The 19042-nt window shown below is 35.4% G+C and overlaps 1 protein-coding gene across 1 annotated transcript in view; it reads left to right on the top strand.

The window, feature by feature from the left end:
• Positions 1–19042, top strand: part of Camk4 (calcium/calmodulin dependent protein kinase IV) — a 232431-nt gene that overhangs the window by 156657 nt on the left and 56732 nt on the right. Inside the window, exon 5 of the mRNA XM_046460434.2 lies at positions 3348–3420. Coding sequence (XP_046316390.1) covers positions 3348–3420 — 73 coding nt within the window. The remainder of the gene's footprint in view (positions 1–3347; positions 3421–19042) is intronic.

Raw genomic sequence — 19042 nt, 5'->3', positions numbered from 1 at the left:
CACATGCTAGGTAAGCACCCTACCACTGAGCCACAACTCCGGCCCCCAACCAATGGTTTTTTGCAAAGACTGAGAATGTTACTTCAGCGTCCTGCCCAAGGTATTGAACAAACATACCTGCTATGCATCCTGTGACCTAAATGGACAGAAAAGGATTGTAAGACTTTATTTTCCTTTGATCAGTCACTAGTAACTTCACTTATAGTCATAGTTCTAAGTTATAAACTTATGTTGGTGAATTGAGAAGTTCACTTCTATTGATCTTTCTAATCACCCTCCAATGACCTATGTGTATGGAGTGTGCACTGAGATAAAGTCAGGAAGGTGTTCAATTTGGTGTCCTTACTCCACATACCTGCTTTAGGGATGTTGTTTCTCACTACAGAATCAACCAATACCTGCTCCAAACCCACTGCACAAACACAATTATAACCTGTATCATATCTGTGATAATGTTTTGTTGTTGTTGTTTATAACTTTGCTTTCTTTACATTTTGTGGTCTCACCTGGGCGAAGAGCCAAATCTTTTTATATCCAGCAAGTACCTGGCTCACATTAGACAGTCCAAAATATTGATGAATGTTGACATCCTACCTTCATGCTTGAACTCTCACTATAGTCTTGTTCTCTTTTATTTTTTTTCAAAACAATTTTTCTCCTGCCTGATCTCATGCTTCTCTTTTTCACCTGTTCCCAGCCTCAATTTCCACTCTTCCCGTGCTGGGAAACTTCTATACACTTCAGGCCAAAACTGAGCAATTTCTGGAATTCTTCATCTACCCTAGGAGGCCTCCAGAAGATTACTGCCTTTTCTCAGCTCTTAAACTGTTCCCTAATGCTTCTGTAACAGCATTTAGCATACCGTGTTGATTGTTGTCTACCCACTTAATACCAGAAGAAACCCCAGGAGTGAAGAGACCATATCTTATTCACTACTGAGTACCCAGTGCATAATAGTCACTCCATAATATTTATCAAATAAAATAATGAATGGGCATGACTGTTGGAGTGCATCTTCTTTATAATTAGACAAATTATTTTATGAATTTAGCACATTTTGAGGGAAATTAGTGAAATTTCCAGTAATTATTTTTATATACTTATTCTTCCCTCCATTCTACCTGAAAACAACTCCCAAGAAAATTCATTCCTACATCCAGTACATCCCTAGGCATCCACTCAAGAGCATGTTCTAGAATAAAGGCCTTCATTCGTTAATGTTGTTGTAACACAATTCCTCAGACTGGGTGACTTATAAACAACAGAAGTTTATTTCTCACAATTCTGAGGCCAGGAAGACTAAGATCAAGGTGCCATCAAATTCAATATCTGGTGAAAGGATGCTTTCTGGTTAAAAAATGATGCTTTCCTCACGTGTTCCCATATGACACATAGAGGAAGGCAGCACTTTGAGGCCTCTTTTAGAAGTGCACTATTTCCACTCCTGAGGGCCCCACCCTCATGACCTACTCACCTCCCAAAGTCTCTGCCTCTGCTACTAGTGCTTAGTGCATTGGTGATCAGGTTTCAATATATGATGTTCGGGGCTACAGAAACATTTAGTCTATAATAGACATTTAGCCCTAAATTATAGCCAAATAAACATATACAAATACCACATCTAAGTCAAAGCTTAAGACTTCATAATAAACCAAAATATAGAGAGAAATTTCTACTGAATGAAGCATCGCCTCTACAAATGACATTTATGCCCACAAAGAACTGTTCATTTAATAGACAATGTGGGGAAATGACTCATTGTTCTGCAGATTGGCTCTGTTAACTCCAAGATGTGCCATTTGCATAGACTAAGACATGAGCATTACCCCAGGATGCAGCACTTGTAGTAAAGCTCTAGCCTGGGTAAGTGACTATGGGAAAAATCCACACTCTTCTTCTGCAGGCTTGGAAATAAACAATTTTATCTTCTGGAGAGAAGGAATGTTGAAAAGGAAGTTAACCATCAGTCAGCCTTTTCCATCATTTTTATAAAAATTCTTCTCCTTTAACAAGACTACAGAAAGCCAAGCTCCCAAGGCTGCAGGTCCAGTGCACAGAGGAGATGCTAATTGCACTTGTGCTAGTTGATGGATGTTTCACAAAGTCTACATTTAGAGCAAAATGCAGAACGTGATGTAATGGCAGTCAGAGTACTCCACTTACTCTGTCACAATAGTCTTTCTTTTTCTTTTCTCTCATACTTAATTTTTAAATGTTCAGAAAGTGTAGTTCAAGATGTCATTTCAGTTAAAGTTTTAGTGAGTAGACTAACCTAATCATGAATTAGAAAATTTGCAGTTTTGTAAGAAAAATATCATACAGACAGGATTTTCAGGCAACCACTTAATAACCATCCCTTGAATATTATAGTCCACATTCTCACTTTATTTAACCTAATGCATAACAGTGTCCAAAAATAAATAAATAAAAAGATGAGGAGGGATATTTTGTCTCTCAACCTTTAAAAAAGATGATGTCAGTGTTTCTTGCCAATGTTCTAAATAACTGGATTGGAAAATTAAATAATTGAATTTTTTGCATCATCTTTTCAAAGAATGAGAGTGAGAGGGAATATCCCTTCCCATCTTTGTACTTTTTTGGATGATTTTGGTACATTAGGTTAAATAAAGTGAGAAACTAGATTATAATAATAATATTCAGGAGATGATTATTAAGTGGTTCTTGAAAATCCTGTCTATATGATATTTTCGTTACAAGACTACAAATTTTCCAATTCATGATTAGGCTAGTTAGTCTATTCACCAAAGCTTTATTTGAAACTTAAAATACTACATATTTGATGATATTAAGGAATTATAACTTATGGGTATGATATTTTCATTACGATTATGACTTTAAAATATCTCATTTTTTAAAGATGCCTCAACTATTTAGGCATAAAGTTATGAGTCTGACATTTTCTTTGAAATAATAAAGGAGGATGCAAAATGAAATAGATATTTATTTAAGCCAACAGATAAAACAAGACTGCCTAGAATAAATCATTGTTAAAGCTGTGTGGCAATTCTCTTGGAATGTTTCATCTTATAATATCAACTTGGAATGTTTAAAATAATTCACCATATAAAGTTTAAACAAGATGGACTTTTTTTTTTCCTCCTTAAATAGGATGGACAGTTTAAGCTGAGGCAAAATAAATGTTTTTCATTTTCCTAAACAAAGTAAAATGTTTAGAGTGCCAGTTTATGGGTCTCTCTCTCCCTGGTGTTACGGTAGCTTGTAGCAATTGTTTAGATGTATCTTCTTTGACATTGATTTAATTAACTTCTCTTAACATCTATTCAACTAAATGTATGTGTCTGAGAAGCATTTCGTGTTTTTTTTAGGATTGTGGAAAAGGGATATTATAGTGAGCGAGACGCTGCAAATGCCGTCAAACAGATCTTGGAGGCAGTCGCTGTAAGTAAGAAATAACAGCAACCCCGTGCTTGGCTCTTCATCACCTCTTTGTTTTACAGAATCGTCAGTTAAGAAGCACAGACTGTAATAAGCTTCCCCATTTCTTGAGTTTGTTTCCTTCTTGTTTCATCATTTTTTAATTTGGTGTGGAAGTGGAGAAAGGTTGGATGAGATAAATATAGACCCTGGAGCATAAAGATGATTGATTTTTCATCAAGATGAGAAATGACTGAATTAGGAGGGGAAAAAAATGTGGCAATTTTATTTTTTTCCAAGGAAGAAATACAAATTAAAAATTTACACTGGATATGAATTTTACCAAGTTATGATAGAAGCAAATATATACACATTTACATATATGTAATTTTGAGAAGCTTGTTTGGATATCGGGAAATATTTGCCTAGATAAAACAGACAACGCTGGTTAAAACCTTCCCATATGTTTAATGGTGTCTAACACATGCTAGGACACCTTGGTGATTCATTTACTGAGTATGAACCCAAAACAATTTTTTTTTCCTGAACAAAGAGAACAGAGCCCAAGGGAGGATGGATATCATAATCATTTAAAAAGCCAAATATATAAAATATGGTCAGAATCAAAATACAGGATATTATTCAGAGTTAGTTATCTAACTAAAATTCAAATCAGCCAGTGATACAAGCACATGTCCTATTATACCCACAGCAAAAACCAAGGGAGCAAAGAAAGGAGAAAGGAAATAAGGGAAAGAGAAACAGAGGGTAGGAGGGAGGAGGGGACCAGGGAGGGACCCTGATATCTAACTAGCTTACACACCAATCATGAAAAGAAGAATCAAGTTTCACAACATTTGCATAGAGCCATAGAAATTACCAGTGTATATGTTCTAACCAAATCCATTATTGAACTATCAACATCAGGTTTAACTTACTTTATAGCTCAGTCTTTCCAAATAACACCTTCCTGTAAAAGTATTAGGTCTTTTTGCTATAGTGAGGAATAAAAAGTTTGAAATAAGAGTAAACAACACCGGAAAGGATGCCACAAATTTTTACATTTGAAGGAACAACACGGCTCCTAAATATATGAGTATCGAATATCAAGTTCATATTCTCACTATGCCACTTCATTCCAAGGTTGTTTTTTTTTTTTTATCACCCTAGTTTCCTAGACTTGCAAACTTGTGAATGATTTCAACTCTTCCATTCCCTTCTCTTCTCCCATTTACCTTTCCAACTTCATTTGAATCTTCCTTCAAACGTCCATAAACCTAATCCTATTCCTCATCATGTTATGAATGTTTCTGGCATAGAATTTAAAAAAAAACACTTCTATTTGCTTCCAATTTCTGTTCTTAAATATGTAAGTCTAGAATCATATCTTGCAATCCCTATTTTTATTTTGTCACTTCTTATTTCAATAGTGGTAGTTCATGTACCTCTTAAATACCCATTTTAAAACTACACTTTTCCCTACTATTATTCACCATAGCTTATCTATTCAAATAAACATATGGCTATGACCCACATCACTTTGTCCAAATCTGGCAGGCAGCCGTTAAGGGTACTTTGAGAGTCAAACAGAACTGAGTTCAATTTATAGACATATGTGCATTGACACATCACTAAATACCTTTGAGCCTCAAATTCCTCTTATAAAATAAGCACAAACATTCAACCTAACAGTGTTGTGGAAAAGATTAATTGAGACAATGTAAGGAAGTCACAGAAATGTTTCAATAAAGAGGGCAAAATAGGTGAAGAATTTTCAGATTCAGAATATTCATTTAAAGATATAACTGATATTGTAAATCTATTCAAATATTCCTATTTCCTAAGTACTAAAATAAATAAAAACAATTGTGTGATAATGTGTTCCATGATCTGGGTGCTGATTGCACAGATAAGTGCAGTTGTGAAAAGTCAATAGGCTTTGTTTACTGTCCTCTCTATATATTATACCAATACAAAGCTTTTTTAAAAAGTGTGCTGAAAACTTTGTATGAATATAAAGTTATAACAGGTCATCAATGCTCGACTCAACATGCCATGTATGTGTATTTGTAATTTACCTGACCAGTCATGTACTTGAATATGTTTTAAATTTTATCACATACTATTTTTCAGACAGATTATTTTTCTTCCTGGGACAAAAGTGTGTTATGCTCTGATACTACATGAGACAGTGATCAAGGAATGTGATAGGAGAGGGACAGGTGCCCCTCAGGCTGCCACCCTCCTCCCCATATGACATTCTACTGACAAGATATTTCAGGATGGGGTAATCTTCAGAATAATTGTTCTGAGAGCTTCTAGTGTGCCTGTCAGTGCACCTAACAATAGCACGCAGACAATCGGGTGGGGGTTATTGCAAAGACACAGAGTTATGTGAAGAATCCTGGCCAGGCAGCCTGGACAGTAGTCAGGACTCTGTTCTCCCATTACTGTTTGTTTGTTTGTTTGTTTGTCTCAGTCTCATTATCTGCTTTCCTCTTCTCTCTTCCCCAAATTTCTCTTCTTCTCAGACTCAACAAAGTGACATATGATCAACATAACATTCTTGTGTTAGCATATTACAATAAAAACTCAAAATGGATGTAAATATTACTTAACTCCAAATTTCAAGACAAAAGCTACATTTGGATTAATTCAACTCTATCCAAGCATCCTTCCCTCATCCAACCAATTGTAAACAGGATGGGAATTTTGTAATAAAAGTGGCCAATGGAACCAGCCTGGGATGGGGAAGAAGGGGCTGTTCAAAGGGAAAAGGCTGGTTGTCTAGAGGTTAGGATTCAGTGCTCTCAAAGGGAAAAGGGCAGTTATTTCTTGTGAGTGAGTCTGACACAGTAAACATACCTTTTGCTACTATCTCTTCTAGTATTTTTTTGCTGCTACTAATTATTCATGTTCCTCTCCATTCCTGATTTTTCACTGCATTCTAAAATGGTTGGTAATAATACATATCTCTCTGTAATAACACTGCATGTAAATGGTCTCAATTCTTTAATTAGAAGTCAGGCTGGCATTGTGGATTAAAAAACAACATCCAACCATATGTTGTTTGCAAAAGACTCATATTACAAGCAAAGAAATCCACTGGCCAAGAGTGAAAGGATGGAAAGAATATTCCATAGAAATGAAGACCAAAAGTAAGCAGTATAGCTGCTTTCATATCTAACAAAGCAAATTTTGAAGGTCTTTTGAAACAAAGAGGGTCACTTCATGGTGGTAAAGGGAACAATCTAACAAGATGATATAATGAAAATAAATATTTATGCCCTAAATGTTGGTGCATGTAATTACATAAAACAAATACTATTCAATATAAATACTCAGAAACTTAAGTATAATAATATTGAGTCATTTCAACATACTTCTCTCACCAATAGTTACATTCATCCAAATACAAAATCATTGAAGACTCTTCAGAACTAAATAAATATAAATCACATGATCCTAACAGATATCTATAGAATATTTCACCCAAAGACAGCTGAATTTTCTTACTTCTCTGCTGCCTATGGAAACTTCTCCAAAACATACCATATTTTAGGACACAAATCAACTCTCAATAAATACCAAAAAAATCAATATAATTCCTTGTATCTTATCAAAGCATAATGGGATGAAATTAGAAATTAACAGCAATAAAAAAACATAGAAATTACATACACACATAGAGATTGAATACAGCAGATTTGAACAAAGAAGGGACAATGAAGGTAATTAAAGGAGAAATATAAAAATTCTTAGAATCAAATGAGAGTAGAGATATGCCAGAATCTGTGGGAAAAAATGATGTAATTCTAAGAGAAAAGGTCATAGCTGTTAGTACCTGTGTTAAAAAAATCAACAAATAAACAACCCAACAATACATCTCAAGGTTATAGAAAAACAAGGAAATTATTTCTAAGATCAGTAGAAGAAAGGAAATAATTAAGATAGATGCTAAATTAATGAAATAGAAAATTTTAAAAAATAATACAAAGAATCAATGAAACAAAATTTTAATTATTTGAAAAGATAATAAGATTGATAAACTCTTAGCCAAAATAACCACTAGAGAAAGAAAAAAACCCAAATCAAGAAAAGAGATGAAAAAGGAGATATCACCACAGATATGCCTGAAATCCTAAGATCATTGGGGACTACTTTGACAACTTCTATGCCAATAAAATGAAAGACATAGAAAAAATGGATAGATTTCTGAACACATATGTCCTACGAAATTGATCAGGATGATATAGAAAAACTAAACAGATCAATAATAAGCAATGAGACAGAAGCAATAATAAAAAGCCTTATAACAGTGAAAATCCTGGGACTGCACTGATTCCCCAATGAATTCTACTAGACCTTTAAAGAAGAACTAATGCTGATGCCCCCCAAATTATTGCATGAAATAGAAAGGGAGACACTACCAAATTCATTCTGGGTGCATTTTTGAATAATAGTATGTTGTTTACCATAAAGACACTTGGGGTATGATTTCATTTTGGCGGAAGCCCTAATTATTTATCATGTAAGAACTAACCTTTCTATGGACATCTAAGTCATTCCCCACATTCCCATACTTCCATATTCTTTATAAGTCAAGCTGTTTTACAGTAGATGTATATAATTATTTTCTCATTCACTGATAAAAGCGTAGAACTTTTACAATGTTCTTTCAATCTCTTTCATCTTGGTGAATGTTGCTATCATGCAACAATTGTTGGCTAAAATTCTAGAATTCACTCTCCATTTGTTTACCTCACATCTCAATAATCTGCAATTCACAACATAAATTTGACCATTTTTTCCTCATCTTTACTAACCCTTGGTTTTAGTCCCCATCCTTTCCTGTTCATAATGCTGCAAAACCTTCTAATGGTCAACTTACATCCGTTAACTAAAGTCCATTCCCCTTGTATCATTCAGAGTTATTATTTAAATCACAAATCTGCCAAACATGGTGGCACACACCCATAATCCCAGTGGGTCAGGAGGACAAGACAGAAAGATTGCAAGTTTGAAGTTAGTCCCAATAACTCCCTGCCAAAAATCATAAATCAACTGGACCATTTCCATGCTTTTACCACCAATAGCATACCATCAAAAATAGAGCAGGCATGGTGGTGCACACCTGTAATCCCAGCAGCTTGGGAGGTGGAGGCAGGACGATCGTGAGTTCAAATCCAGCCTCAGCAAAAGCGATACACTAAGCAACTCAGTGAGACCCTGTCTCTAAATAAAGTACAAAATAGGGATGGGGATGTGGCTCAGTAGTCTAGTGCCGCTGAGTTCAATCCCCAGCCTCCCCACCCCTGAAAATAAAAATAGAATAAAATCAGAATTGCTTAACATATCTTGGATTATCTTCCACATCCAGGTTTCTTTCTGCCATTTCAATCTCACTGCAAACAATTTTCACTTTCCTTTTCTGTGCTTGAGTCACACTGGCTTTTGTTTTTGTTTGTTTGTTTGTTTCTTGAGTTTTACGTTTTGTTTTGCTTTGCTTTTTTCTGACCCTCAGAGAGATCAAAGTTCATCCTTGTCTCAAGGTCCTTGTTTCTGTGCCTGCAATCACATTTGTTTACATCTTTTTTTAACTTGCTTGCTTATTTCTTTCTGCTCTTTACTGAAGTGTCACCTCTCTAGAATGATGTTCTCTGACCACTCTAAAATAGTGCCTACCATTACCTCCAAGCCACCCTCAATTCTTTTACCATGATTTATTGTCACTGACACAATTATTTGAAAGTATACGTTATTTTGTCCATGTTTGGTGCTCTGTATCTAACTCCATAAAGTAGGAATTTTGTGTAGTTCTCTCATATTTCCAGTCACTAAAAGAGTACCTGAGGACAGTAAATGCTCAATAAATATTTACTGAGCAAGTAAATGAAAATAATCAAAGCACTACAAGATAGCTACCATCTAGCTTATCTTCCTAGATGATGACACATAGATTGAATCTTTACTATCACATTCCTATTCACTTTATATAAAGCAAAGTGTTATAACTTGTTCCCACTGGTGAAATTATTTTTCTGCTCCCGTATTATCATTTCATTCTTTTCCTATAAGTCAAAACTCACCTTCTTTAGTATGTTTGTGCTGGTTGCCTCCATTCATTTAGATCAGCTCTTGACTCTTTTGATTATCACAGTGAGCATTCTTTAATTTGTGATCCTCAGGCAGCTAACAGAGAAAACTCTATTCCCATTCAGTAAATGAGACATGCATGTTTTCAGCATCAGATTTTCCACCTCTCAGAGTTACACCAATTAAGAAAAAAAAATGTGTAAGCAAAAATGCTCCAGATAGGAGTGTTCCACATAGAACAGAGGAACCTATTCCAGGTCTGCAAAGATAAATGGATTAATCTTCTGCCAATTCCTATATTTTTAAATGTTATTTTACCTACTCACAAAGCTCCTATTTAGAAACTAGGCTATCACATTTAAGGCAAGCAGTCTTTGAAAAAAGCTTTAGAAAAATCAAATTTTCTCTAGTTACTGCAACTAAGGGTTAATTTTTTTAAATTAAAATAATATCTCTAAGAATTTCACAGGTAGAAAACAAGGCAATTTTAAACTTGTGAGAAATAGCTGACATTTATAAAACAGTTTATTGTCAACTACAAAGCTATAGATAGCTCAAAAAAATGGGACAGTTGGGAACTCAAAGTAATCAGTGATACATCTCACATTTTTCCAAATCACACAGTTATAAGGCTATATCTAGGCTGGTTGTTGAAAGCACAGAAGCAGAAAGCTTAAAGATTGAAAAAGTTTGGTAGAAGTATGTTGCAGGTATGATTATGCTTCCTCTGCAACATATCTCACAATCTACCCCTCACTCCCCACTCCATCCCAGTTCTTGCCCCGTGTATTTTACAGTATTTATCCAACATAACCTTGCAACTTCTGATTTGCGGGCCTTCAATAGTATTTGCAGAAGTTTTTAAAGTGAATTAAAAGGCAATTTCCCCTTTGGATCTGAATTCATTCTATTAGCCTTTCAAGGCAGATTCTTAAGCCTTCTTGCGTATTATTTCTTGAAATGAATTCCTGCAGTCCCAAGTCAAACAGTCCAGGTCACTCTGGACATTCTGGAAGGGTCATCTTGCCCTAACACAATGTCACAATTTTCCAAAGGCTTGTAGCAATAACTGTGGAAATCTCCTCTGACATCTCTTGCTGCTGCTTCGACCTCCAGTCCTTGCCTCGCCACCACTAATACCTTGCTCTGCCTCTGTACCCCAGATGTCCTCATCCCTCTCACTTTCCCACCAATGGTACAGCTTTTCTTCTCTCTGTTTTAGCTACAGTTCTCTTCGGGATGTCTTGATTTTAAAGGCAAGAGTTTGGAGCCCAGAGAAACTTGTACATATGGTCTATAGTAATAAATGTTTTTTTTAAGAAATAGAAGTAAGTAGCTGGGCACAATGGCCTACACCTGTAATCCCAGCACCTCGGGAGGCTGAGGCAAGAGGATCACAAATTCAAGGCCAGCCTCAGCAACTTAGCAAGGCCCTAAGCAACTTGGCAAGATCCTGTCTCAGAATAAAAATAAAAAGGGCTGGGCATGTGGCTCAGGGGTTAAGCACCCCTGGGTTCAATCCCCAGGAACAATAAATAAATAAACATATACATATGTACAAACAGTACAAGGGAGTAATTGAGGAGAACTATTAAATGTTTCTTCTATCACATCACATAGATTTTTGGTTAGAATAGTGTTAGCATTGTGATATGGCGGTGAAGAGTTGCAAACAGAAGCACTGAACAGAAGCACTGAACCCTTTAAAATTATAAAAAAATGATATGATATTTGAACATCAAAGAAAAGCAGGAAATGAATATGATATAAGGAATCAGGAAAAGATGAAATAGCAAAAGATCTTTGGGTAAAAAAATGTTTTTAGTCTATAACTCTTCCCCTAAGAAACAAACAGATTTCACTTCTTAGAGAATGGATGGATATTGAAGAACTGAAAGGGCAAAGGGGATCTGTAAACTACTGTAGAAGTGGCAGTGTCAGGAAACAGCCCCACTCGTTCTGGGGAAACCAAACAAAGAGGTTGAGAATATTAAAACTGACAAGACTGAAAGAGATGTTCTGTGGAGCTATGATGAGGACTCATTCTGTGGTGCTGGTGTCACTGAGCTCAGAAGAATCCGTGTGCCTGGAATGCAGATCTCTGAGGACATTGCCCCTCCTCCCAGCCAATGGAGCCTTGTTACTGAGGAGGGGCAGTGGCATTGTCCCCATGAGCCTTGGAGAAAAACACAAACTAAAATCAACAGCAGCCACAGAAGGACCCACCCCTGCAAGGTGAAGGAGTGTTTTAGAGTCACACGGGAATAACTAGCAGAAAAACAGACTCCAAAAGCAAACAGAAAGGAGAAATTCCTTTCATCCCCCTCCAGCCTCCCACCCTTTCTCCCTCATGCCCTCTTATGACAAATCAAACAGGGAGTCAGCAGGTAAGGAAAATGTGACTTGGGTTTCGAATCTCAGCATCATAAAGTGGACGATAAAGGGGTGACTTTAGTCAGGCACAATGGTGCCCATCTATCATCCCAGCAACTCCAGAGACTGAAGCAGAAGGACCTCAAGTTCAAAGTCAGCCTGAGGAACTTAGTGAGACCCTATCTCAAAAGAAAAAAAAAAAAAAGCCTGGGGATGTGGCTCAGTGTAGAGTGTACCTGGGTTCAATCCTCAGTATGGGAAAAAGAACAAAAACAAAAAACGTGAGTTTAAAAGTGAGAGAGTCTATAGCTTAACAAATTCCACAGGAAGTTATTAAAATACAAAAATAAATTGTCAAAGTTCTTATTTTTATTAAAAGAGTTTTCTAAAATGTTCATTGTCTACTAAAGTACATGAGATGGTTCTATAGGTCAATGAAAATCAAAGTAAGAGAAGCAACACTAATAAAAATAACTATTTGTATTTAGTACTAAGTATTGTGCTTGGTAACATTTATACATTTAAAAAGCATTAGTATTGTTGAGCTTTATATGATTTAACAGGTTAAAGCTATCTCCCATTCTGACTTCTTATTCCTTGTCAGGGGAGCTCTTATAGAAAGATAGAAAATGCCAGAACTCCATAGAGGCACTGTCTTGCCTCTAGGGCATGAGCAACTACTGATGCTGCCTGGTGAATTCTGAGGGGTAGGCTGTTTATGAATTTGGGAGAAAACTTACCATGAGAACCCAGGGAGAGAGACTATTCAGCACATGATGCTGGAAATTTATTTTGCTATTTCATAATTACAAGGAGCAATATAACTCGTGTTGAAGAAGGCAGAGAAAAAAGGAAAATGACACCCCTGAAATTTTCCTCCCATTTGATATCTTTTAGAAGATAATAATATTTCCTCAATATTTCAGTGACCTTAGTTGTATACCCTATTACTTGAAACAATAAGATACTGAACTCCTTCTGGATAAACTTTTGAGTATATCCTAATAACGATTCTGTGGTATAATTTTCCATTCATGGGAGCATAGCAAAAAGGGCATACTCATAGATAAAAAGATTCTCGTCCCACAAATTTCCAAAAACTCAATTTCACTGAATCTCTAGCACCAGCACATTGCTAAATCAGGATTAAGTATGATGTGAAGGGACAATAAGGTTTAAGGATATTAAAACTAAGCTTGCTTCTGACACTTGTTCCTTGTTTCTGTGACTATCATTCCTGCTTTGTCTGTTTACTGTCAATAAAAAGGTTCTGAAAGTTCAGTCAAGCAATGAGAGGCTAAAACAAAAAAATGTAAGATTTTTTTCATTATTTGTTTTAAATCTGTCAGTTCCTATGTTATTTGCATTTTTTTTCCTGGGGAAATTTGATTTCTTATTACTCAAATTTGAACACTAGCTTCTAGAGAATAGATTTTAATTAATGCAAGGCTCAAAGCATTGAATCACTATAATGAAAATTTTACCAGTAAAACATAAACATTGTTATATATTTTTACTAAGAATTTGAGAGATCATAGTTTGCAGAAAATAAATAACAAAATTTCTGTTCATATTCTAGTATTTTAGTTTATAAACATAGTAGATTAGTGCTCAATAAAAGCATAGATATTTTGTCAGACAGAAAGTTTAGATCAGAAATATGATCTACGTTCTAAATTATAGGTCAATATTGGCAAATTAGAGAGCTAAGAAAAATTCAGGGGTTGGAAAGAAGAGTATCTTTCTCCTTAAATGTTTCTGAACATAATTGTTAGCAATTATAATAATGATATCAGAAGTTCATCCAATTCTATCTACGTGGCCTCTTTTGTTTCCCAAAAGAGTCACAATGAATTCTAGACCACATATCTAGGAATTTTCCAATTATTGTGCACAAAATATTATGTTGCTGGTTACATTCTAAATACCTTTTGTTGTTTCAGGGCTTTGTAAATGTCGGATGATGTCAACAGGTCTGTTCAACCATTCCTCATCCTCTGGGCTGTGCCAGACTCTGTTCTGGGCCCTAGAATACAGAAATCAAGAAGCTCACAAATACAGTGGGCAGGCAGACACACAGACACAAGGCTCTAAGAGGGTATCAGTGCACCAAGTGACCCAAAAGTACCAGAAAGAAGAAAGCTATTCTATATGTCTAGAGGGAAACTAATTCAGAAAAATCTTGCCAGAGGAAGTTGTAACTGAATTGAGGTTTTAAAGAAAAATTGTCACACAGCCAGAATGAAAGAAAACAAATTCCTGGAATAGTCCTTTTCTATCACAAGTATTTATGGAATCTAATGGAGTAAAAGTGGTATTACTAGAAAACAAAGCACATATGGGGAGGCCTGGGGCTTGAGGAAGAGGAAGAAGGAGGCTTGTCCTGAGGGGCTTAGGTGACTTGCTAAAGAGGGTATGTGATTCTGTTAAGGAGGAGATCTGGAGGAAACTTTTGTTGGCAGACCATCACCCTGTGAGCTGCATAGGATCAAAAATTAGTGAGGCAAAGTAAGAGGGTATTAAAATATCTAGTCAAGAATTTCCATGTGCTACTGAGAAGAAAGTATATTCGCTCGTTGAAGGATGGAATATTCTATATATGTCAATTAAGTCTAAGTTATTGACTGATTATTGAGTTCCATAGTTTCTTTGTTCAGTTTTTGTATGGGAGATCTATCCAGTGGTGAAAGAGGTGTGTTAAAGTCATCCAGAAGTATTGAGTTGTGGTCTATTTGACTCTTGAACTTGAGAAGAGTTTGTTTGATGAAAGTAGACGCTCCATTGTTTGGGGCATATATATTTCTTATTGTTATGTCTTGTTGATGAATGTTTCCCATAACCAGTATGAAATATCCTTCTTTATCCCTTTTGATTAACTTTGGCTTGAAGTCTACTTTATTTCATATGAGGATGGAAACCCCTGCTTGCTTCCGCAGTCCATGGGAGTGATATGATATTTCTCAACCTTTCACCTTTAGTCTATGCATGTCTTTTCCTATGAGGTGAATCTCTTGGTGGCAGCATATTGATGGGTCTTTTTTTAAATCCAATCTGCAAGTCTATGTCTTTTGACTGGAGAGTTTAGGCCATTAACATTCAGAGTTATTATTGAGACATGATTTGTATTCCCAGCCATTTTTGTTTATTTTTGATTATTAACTTGACTCGGTTTCTCCTCTCATTAGTTTTTCATTTAGTGTAATACCTCTCTTTGCTGATTTTCATTGTTGTTTTTAAATTCCTCTTCATGGAATATTTTGCTGAGGATGTTCTCTAGTGCAGGCTTTCTAGTTGTAAATTATTTTAACTTTTGTTTATCATGGAAGGTTTTTATTTCACCATCAAATCTAAAGCTTAATTTTGCTGGATATAAGATTCTTGGTTGGCATCCATTTTCTTTCAGAGGCTGGATCTCCTGGCTTTGAGCGTTCTGGGTTGAAAAATCTGCTGAGATATGAATTGGTCTCTCCCTATATGTGATCTGATTTCTCTCTCTTGTGGCCTTTAAGATTCTATCATTATTCTGTATTATTCTGTATGCTAGGCATTTTCATTATAATGTGCCTTGGTGTAGATCTGTTGTAATTTTGTACATTTAGTGTCCTGGAAGCCTCTTATATTTGATTTTCCAATATTCTTCATGTTTGGAAATTTTTCTGATATTATCTCATTGAAGAGATTGTGCCTTCCTTTGGTTTGAAACTCTGTGCCTTCCTCTATAACTGACATATATAGAATATTTCATCCTTTAACAAGCAAATACACATTCTTCTCAACAGCACATGGATCCTTCTCTAAAAATAGATCATATATTATGCCACAAAGCAACTCCCAGCAAATATATAAAAAAAGGAGAGATACTACCCTACATTCTATCAGAACATAATGGAATGAAATTAAAAATCAATAATAAAATAAAAAATGAAAGCTACTCCAACGCCTGGAGACTAAATGATATGCTACTGAATGAACAATGGGTTGCAAAAGACATCAAGGGGGAGATTAAAAAAATTCTTAGAGGTGAATGAGAATACAGATACAATATATCCAAATCTCTGAGACACTATGAAGGCAGTAGTAAGAGCAAAGTTCATTGCATGGAGTTTATTCCTAAAAAGAAGAAAAAGTTAACAAATGAATGACTTAATATTCATCTCAAAGCCCTAGTAAAACAAGAAGAAATCAACACCAAAAGCAGTATAAGACAGAGCTGAAATCAATGAAGTTGAAACAAAAGAAACAATTGAAAAAAATTGACAAAACAAAAAGTTGGTTCTTTGAAAAAAAAATAAAATTGACAGACTCTTAGCCATGCTAATGAAGAGAAAGAGAGAGAAAACTCAAATTACTGACATATGAAATGAAAAAGGAAATATCACAACAGACACTACAAAAATACAAAAGATACTTAGAAATTATTTTGAAAACTTATATTACAATAAATAGAAAATATCAAAGGCATCAACAAATTTCTAGAGGCATATGATTTGCCCAAATTGAATCAGGATGTTATACACAATTTAAAAAGATCAATTACAAGTGATGAGATGGAAGATGCCATCAGAAGCCTACCAACCAAGAAAAGCCCAGGACTGAATGGATATACAGCTCAGTTCTACAAGACCTTTAAAGAAGAACCAATACCAATACTCTTCAATTTATTTCAGGAAATAGAAAAAGAGGGAGCACTTCCAAACTCATTCTATGAGGCCAATATCACCCTGATTCCAAAACCAGGAAAAGACACATCAAAGAAAGAAAACTTCATACCAATATCTCTAACAAACATAGATGCAAAAATTCTCAATAAAATTCTGGCAAATTGAATACAAAGACATATCAAAAAGATTGTGCACCATGATCAAGCGGGATTCATCCCAAGGATGCAAGGTTGGTTCAACATATGGAAATCAATTAAGGTAATTCATCACATCAATAGACTTAAAGATAAGAACTATATGATCATCTCAATAGATGCATAAAAAGCATTTGACAAAATATATCACCCTTCATGTTCAAAACACTAGAAAAACTAGGGATAACAGGAACATATCTCAACATTGTAAAAGCTATCTATGCTAAGTCTCAGGCCAATATCATTCTAAATGGAGAAAAATTGAAAACATTCCCTCTAAAAACTGGAACAAGACAGGGATGCCCTCTTTCACCACTTCTATTTAACATAGTTCTTGAAACACTGGCCAGAGCAATTAGACAGATGAAAGAAATCAAAGGGATACAGATAGGAAAAGAAGAACTCAAATTAGCACTATTTGCAGAAAATATGATTTTATACCTAGAAGACCCAAAAAAATTCCACCAGAAAACTTCTAGAACTAGTAAATGAATTCAGCAAAGGATACAAAATCAACACCCATAAATCAAAGGCATTTCTGTATATCAGTAACAAATCCTTTGAAAAGGAAATGAGGAAAACTACCCCATTAACTATAGCCTCAAAAAAATAAAATACTTGAGAGTCAACTTAACAAAAGAGGTGAAAGACAAAACTACAACAAAACTACAGAACACTAAAGAAAGAAATTAAAGTAGACCTTAGAAGAAGGAAAGATCTACCTTGTTCTTAGATAGGCAGAATTAATATTGTCAAAATGACCATACTACCAAAAGCACTATACAGATTTAATATAATTCCAATCAAAATCCTAATGACATTCCTCATAGAAATAGAAAAAGCAGCCATGAAATTCATCTGGAAAAATAAAGAGACCCAGAATAGCTGAAGCAATCCTTATCAAGAAGAGTGAAATGGTTGGCATCACTATACCAGACCTTAGAGCAACAGTAACAAAAACAGCATGATATTGGCACCAAAATAGACTTGTAGACCAATGGTACAGAATAGAGGACAAAGAGACTAACCCACAAAACTACAGTTATTTTATATTTAGACAAAGGCACCAAAATGCACATTGGAGAAAAGATAGCCTCTTCAACAAATGGTGCTAGGAAAACTGGAAATCCATATGCAACAAAATGAAATTAAACCCCTATCTCTTATCATGCACAAAACTTAAAGTGGATCAAGACCTAGGAATTAAACCAGAGACACAGCGTCTATTAGAAGAAAAAGTAAGCCCAAATCCCCATCATGTCAGATTAGACCTCAGCTTCCTTAATAAGACTTCTATAGTGCAAGTATTAATATTAAGAGTCAATAATTGGGATGGATTCAGACTAAAAAGCTTCTTCTCAGCAAAAGAAATGATCAGTGAGGTGAAAAGAGAGCCTACAATTTGGGGGGGAAAATTACCACAATCACGTCAGATAGAGCACTACTCTCTAGGATATATAAAGAACTAAAAAAATATTAACACCAAAAAAACAAATAACCCAATAAATAAATGGGCCAAGGAACTGAACAGACACTTCTCAGAAGAAGATAGACAATCAATCAACAAACATATGAGAGAATGTTCAACATCTCTAGCAACTAGAGAAATGCAAATCAAAACTACTCTAAGATTTCATCTCACTCCAGTCAGAATGGCAGCTATCAAGAATACAAACAACAATAAGTTTGGGTGAGGATGTGAGTAAAAAGGCACACTCATACATTGCTAATGGGACTGCAAATTGGTACAGGTGATATGGAAAGCAGTATGGAGAATCCTTGGAAGACTGGAAATAGAACCTCCATTTGACCCAGTTATCCCACTCCTTGGTCTATATCCAAAACACTTAAAAACAGCATACTACAGGGATATAGTCACATCAGTGTTTATAGCAATACACTTCACAATAGCTAAACTGGGAAACCAACTTAGATGCCCTTCAGTAGATGAATGGATAAAGAAAAAATGTGGCATAAACACAATGAAATTTTACTCAGCAATAAAAGAGAACAAAATCATGGCATTTGCAGGTAAATGGATGGAGTTGGAGAATATAATGTTAAATGAAGTTAGCCAATCCCCCAAAAAAACCAAGTACTGAATGTTTTCTCTGATTTAAGGATGCTGATTAATAAAGTGGTGGTGGTGGAGCATGAGAAGATTAGATGAACTCTAGATAAGGCCAAAGGGAAAAGGGGAGGAAGGGGAATGGAGGGGGCATGGGAGTAGGAAAGACAGTGGAATGAGATGGACATCATCACCCTAAGTGCATGTATGAAGACACTAATGGTGTGACTCTACTTTGTGTATTACCAGAAATA

This window comes from Marmota monax, unplaced genomic scaffold, assembly GCF_021218885.2.
Source record: "Marmota monax isolate L192 unplaced genomic scaffold, Marmota_monax_Labrador192_F-V1.1 WCK01_AAM20220418_F8-fsc00006, whole genome shotgun sequence".
NCBI classification, from domain to species: domain Eukaryota; kingdom Metazoa; phylum Chordata; class Mammalia; order Rodentia; family Sciuridae; genus Marmota; species Marmota monax.
The sequence above is the reverse complement of the archived record's forward strand: the minus strand, read 5'-3'. Positions and strand labels throughout refer to the sequence as shown.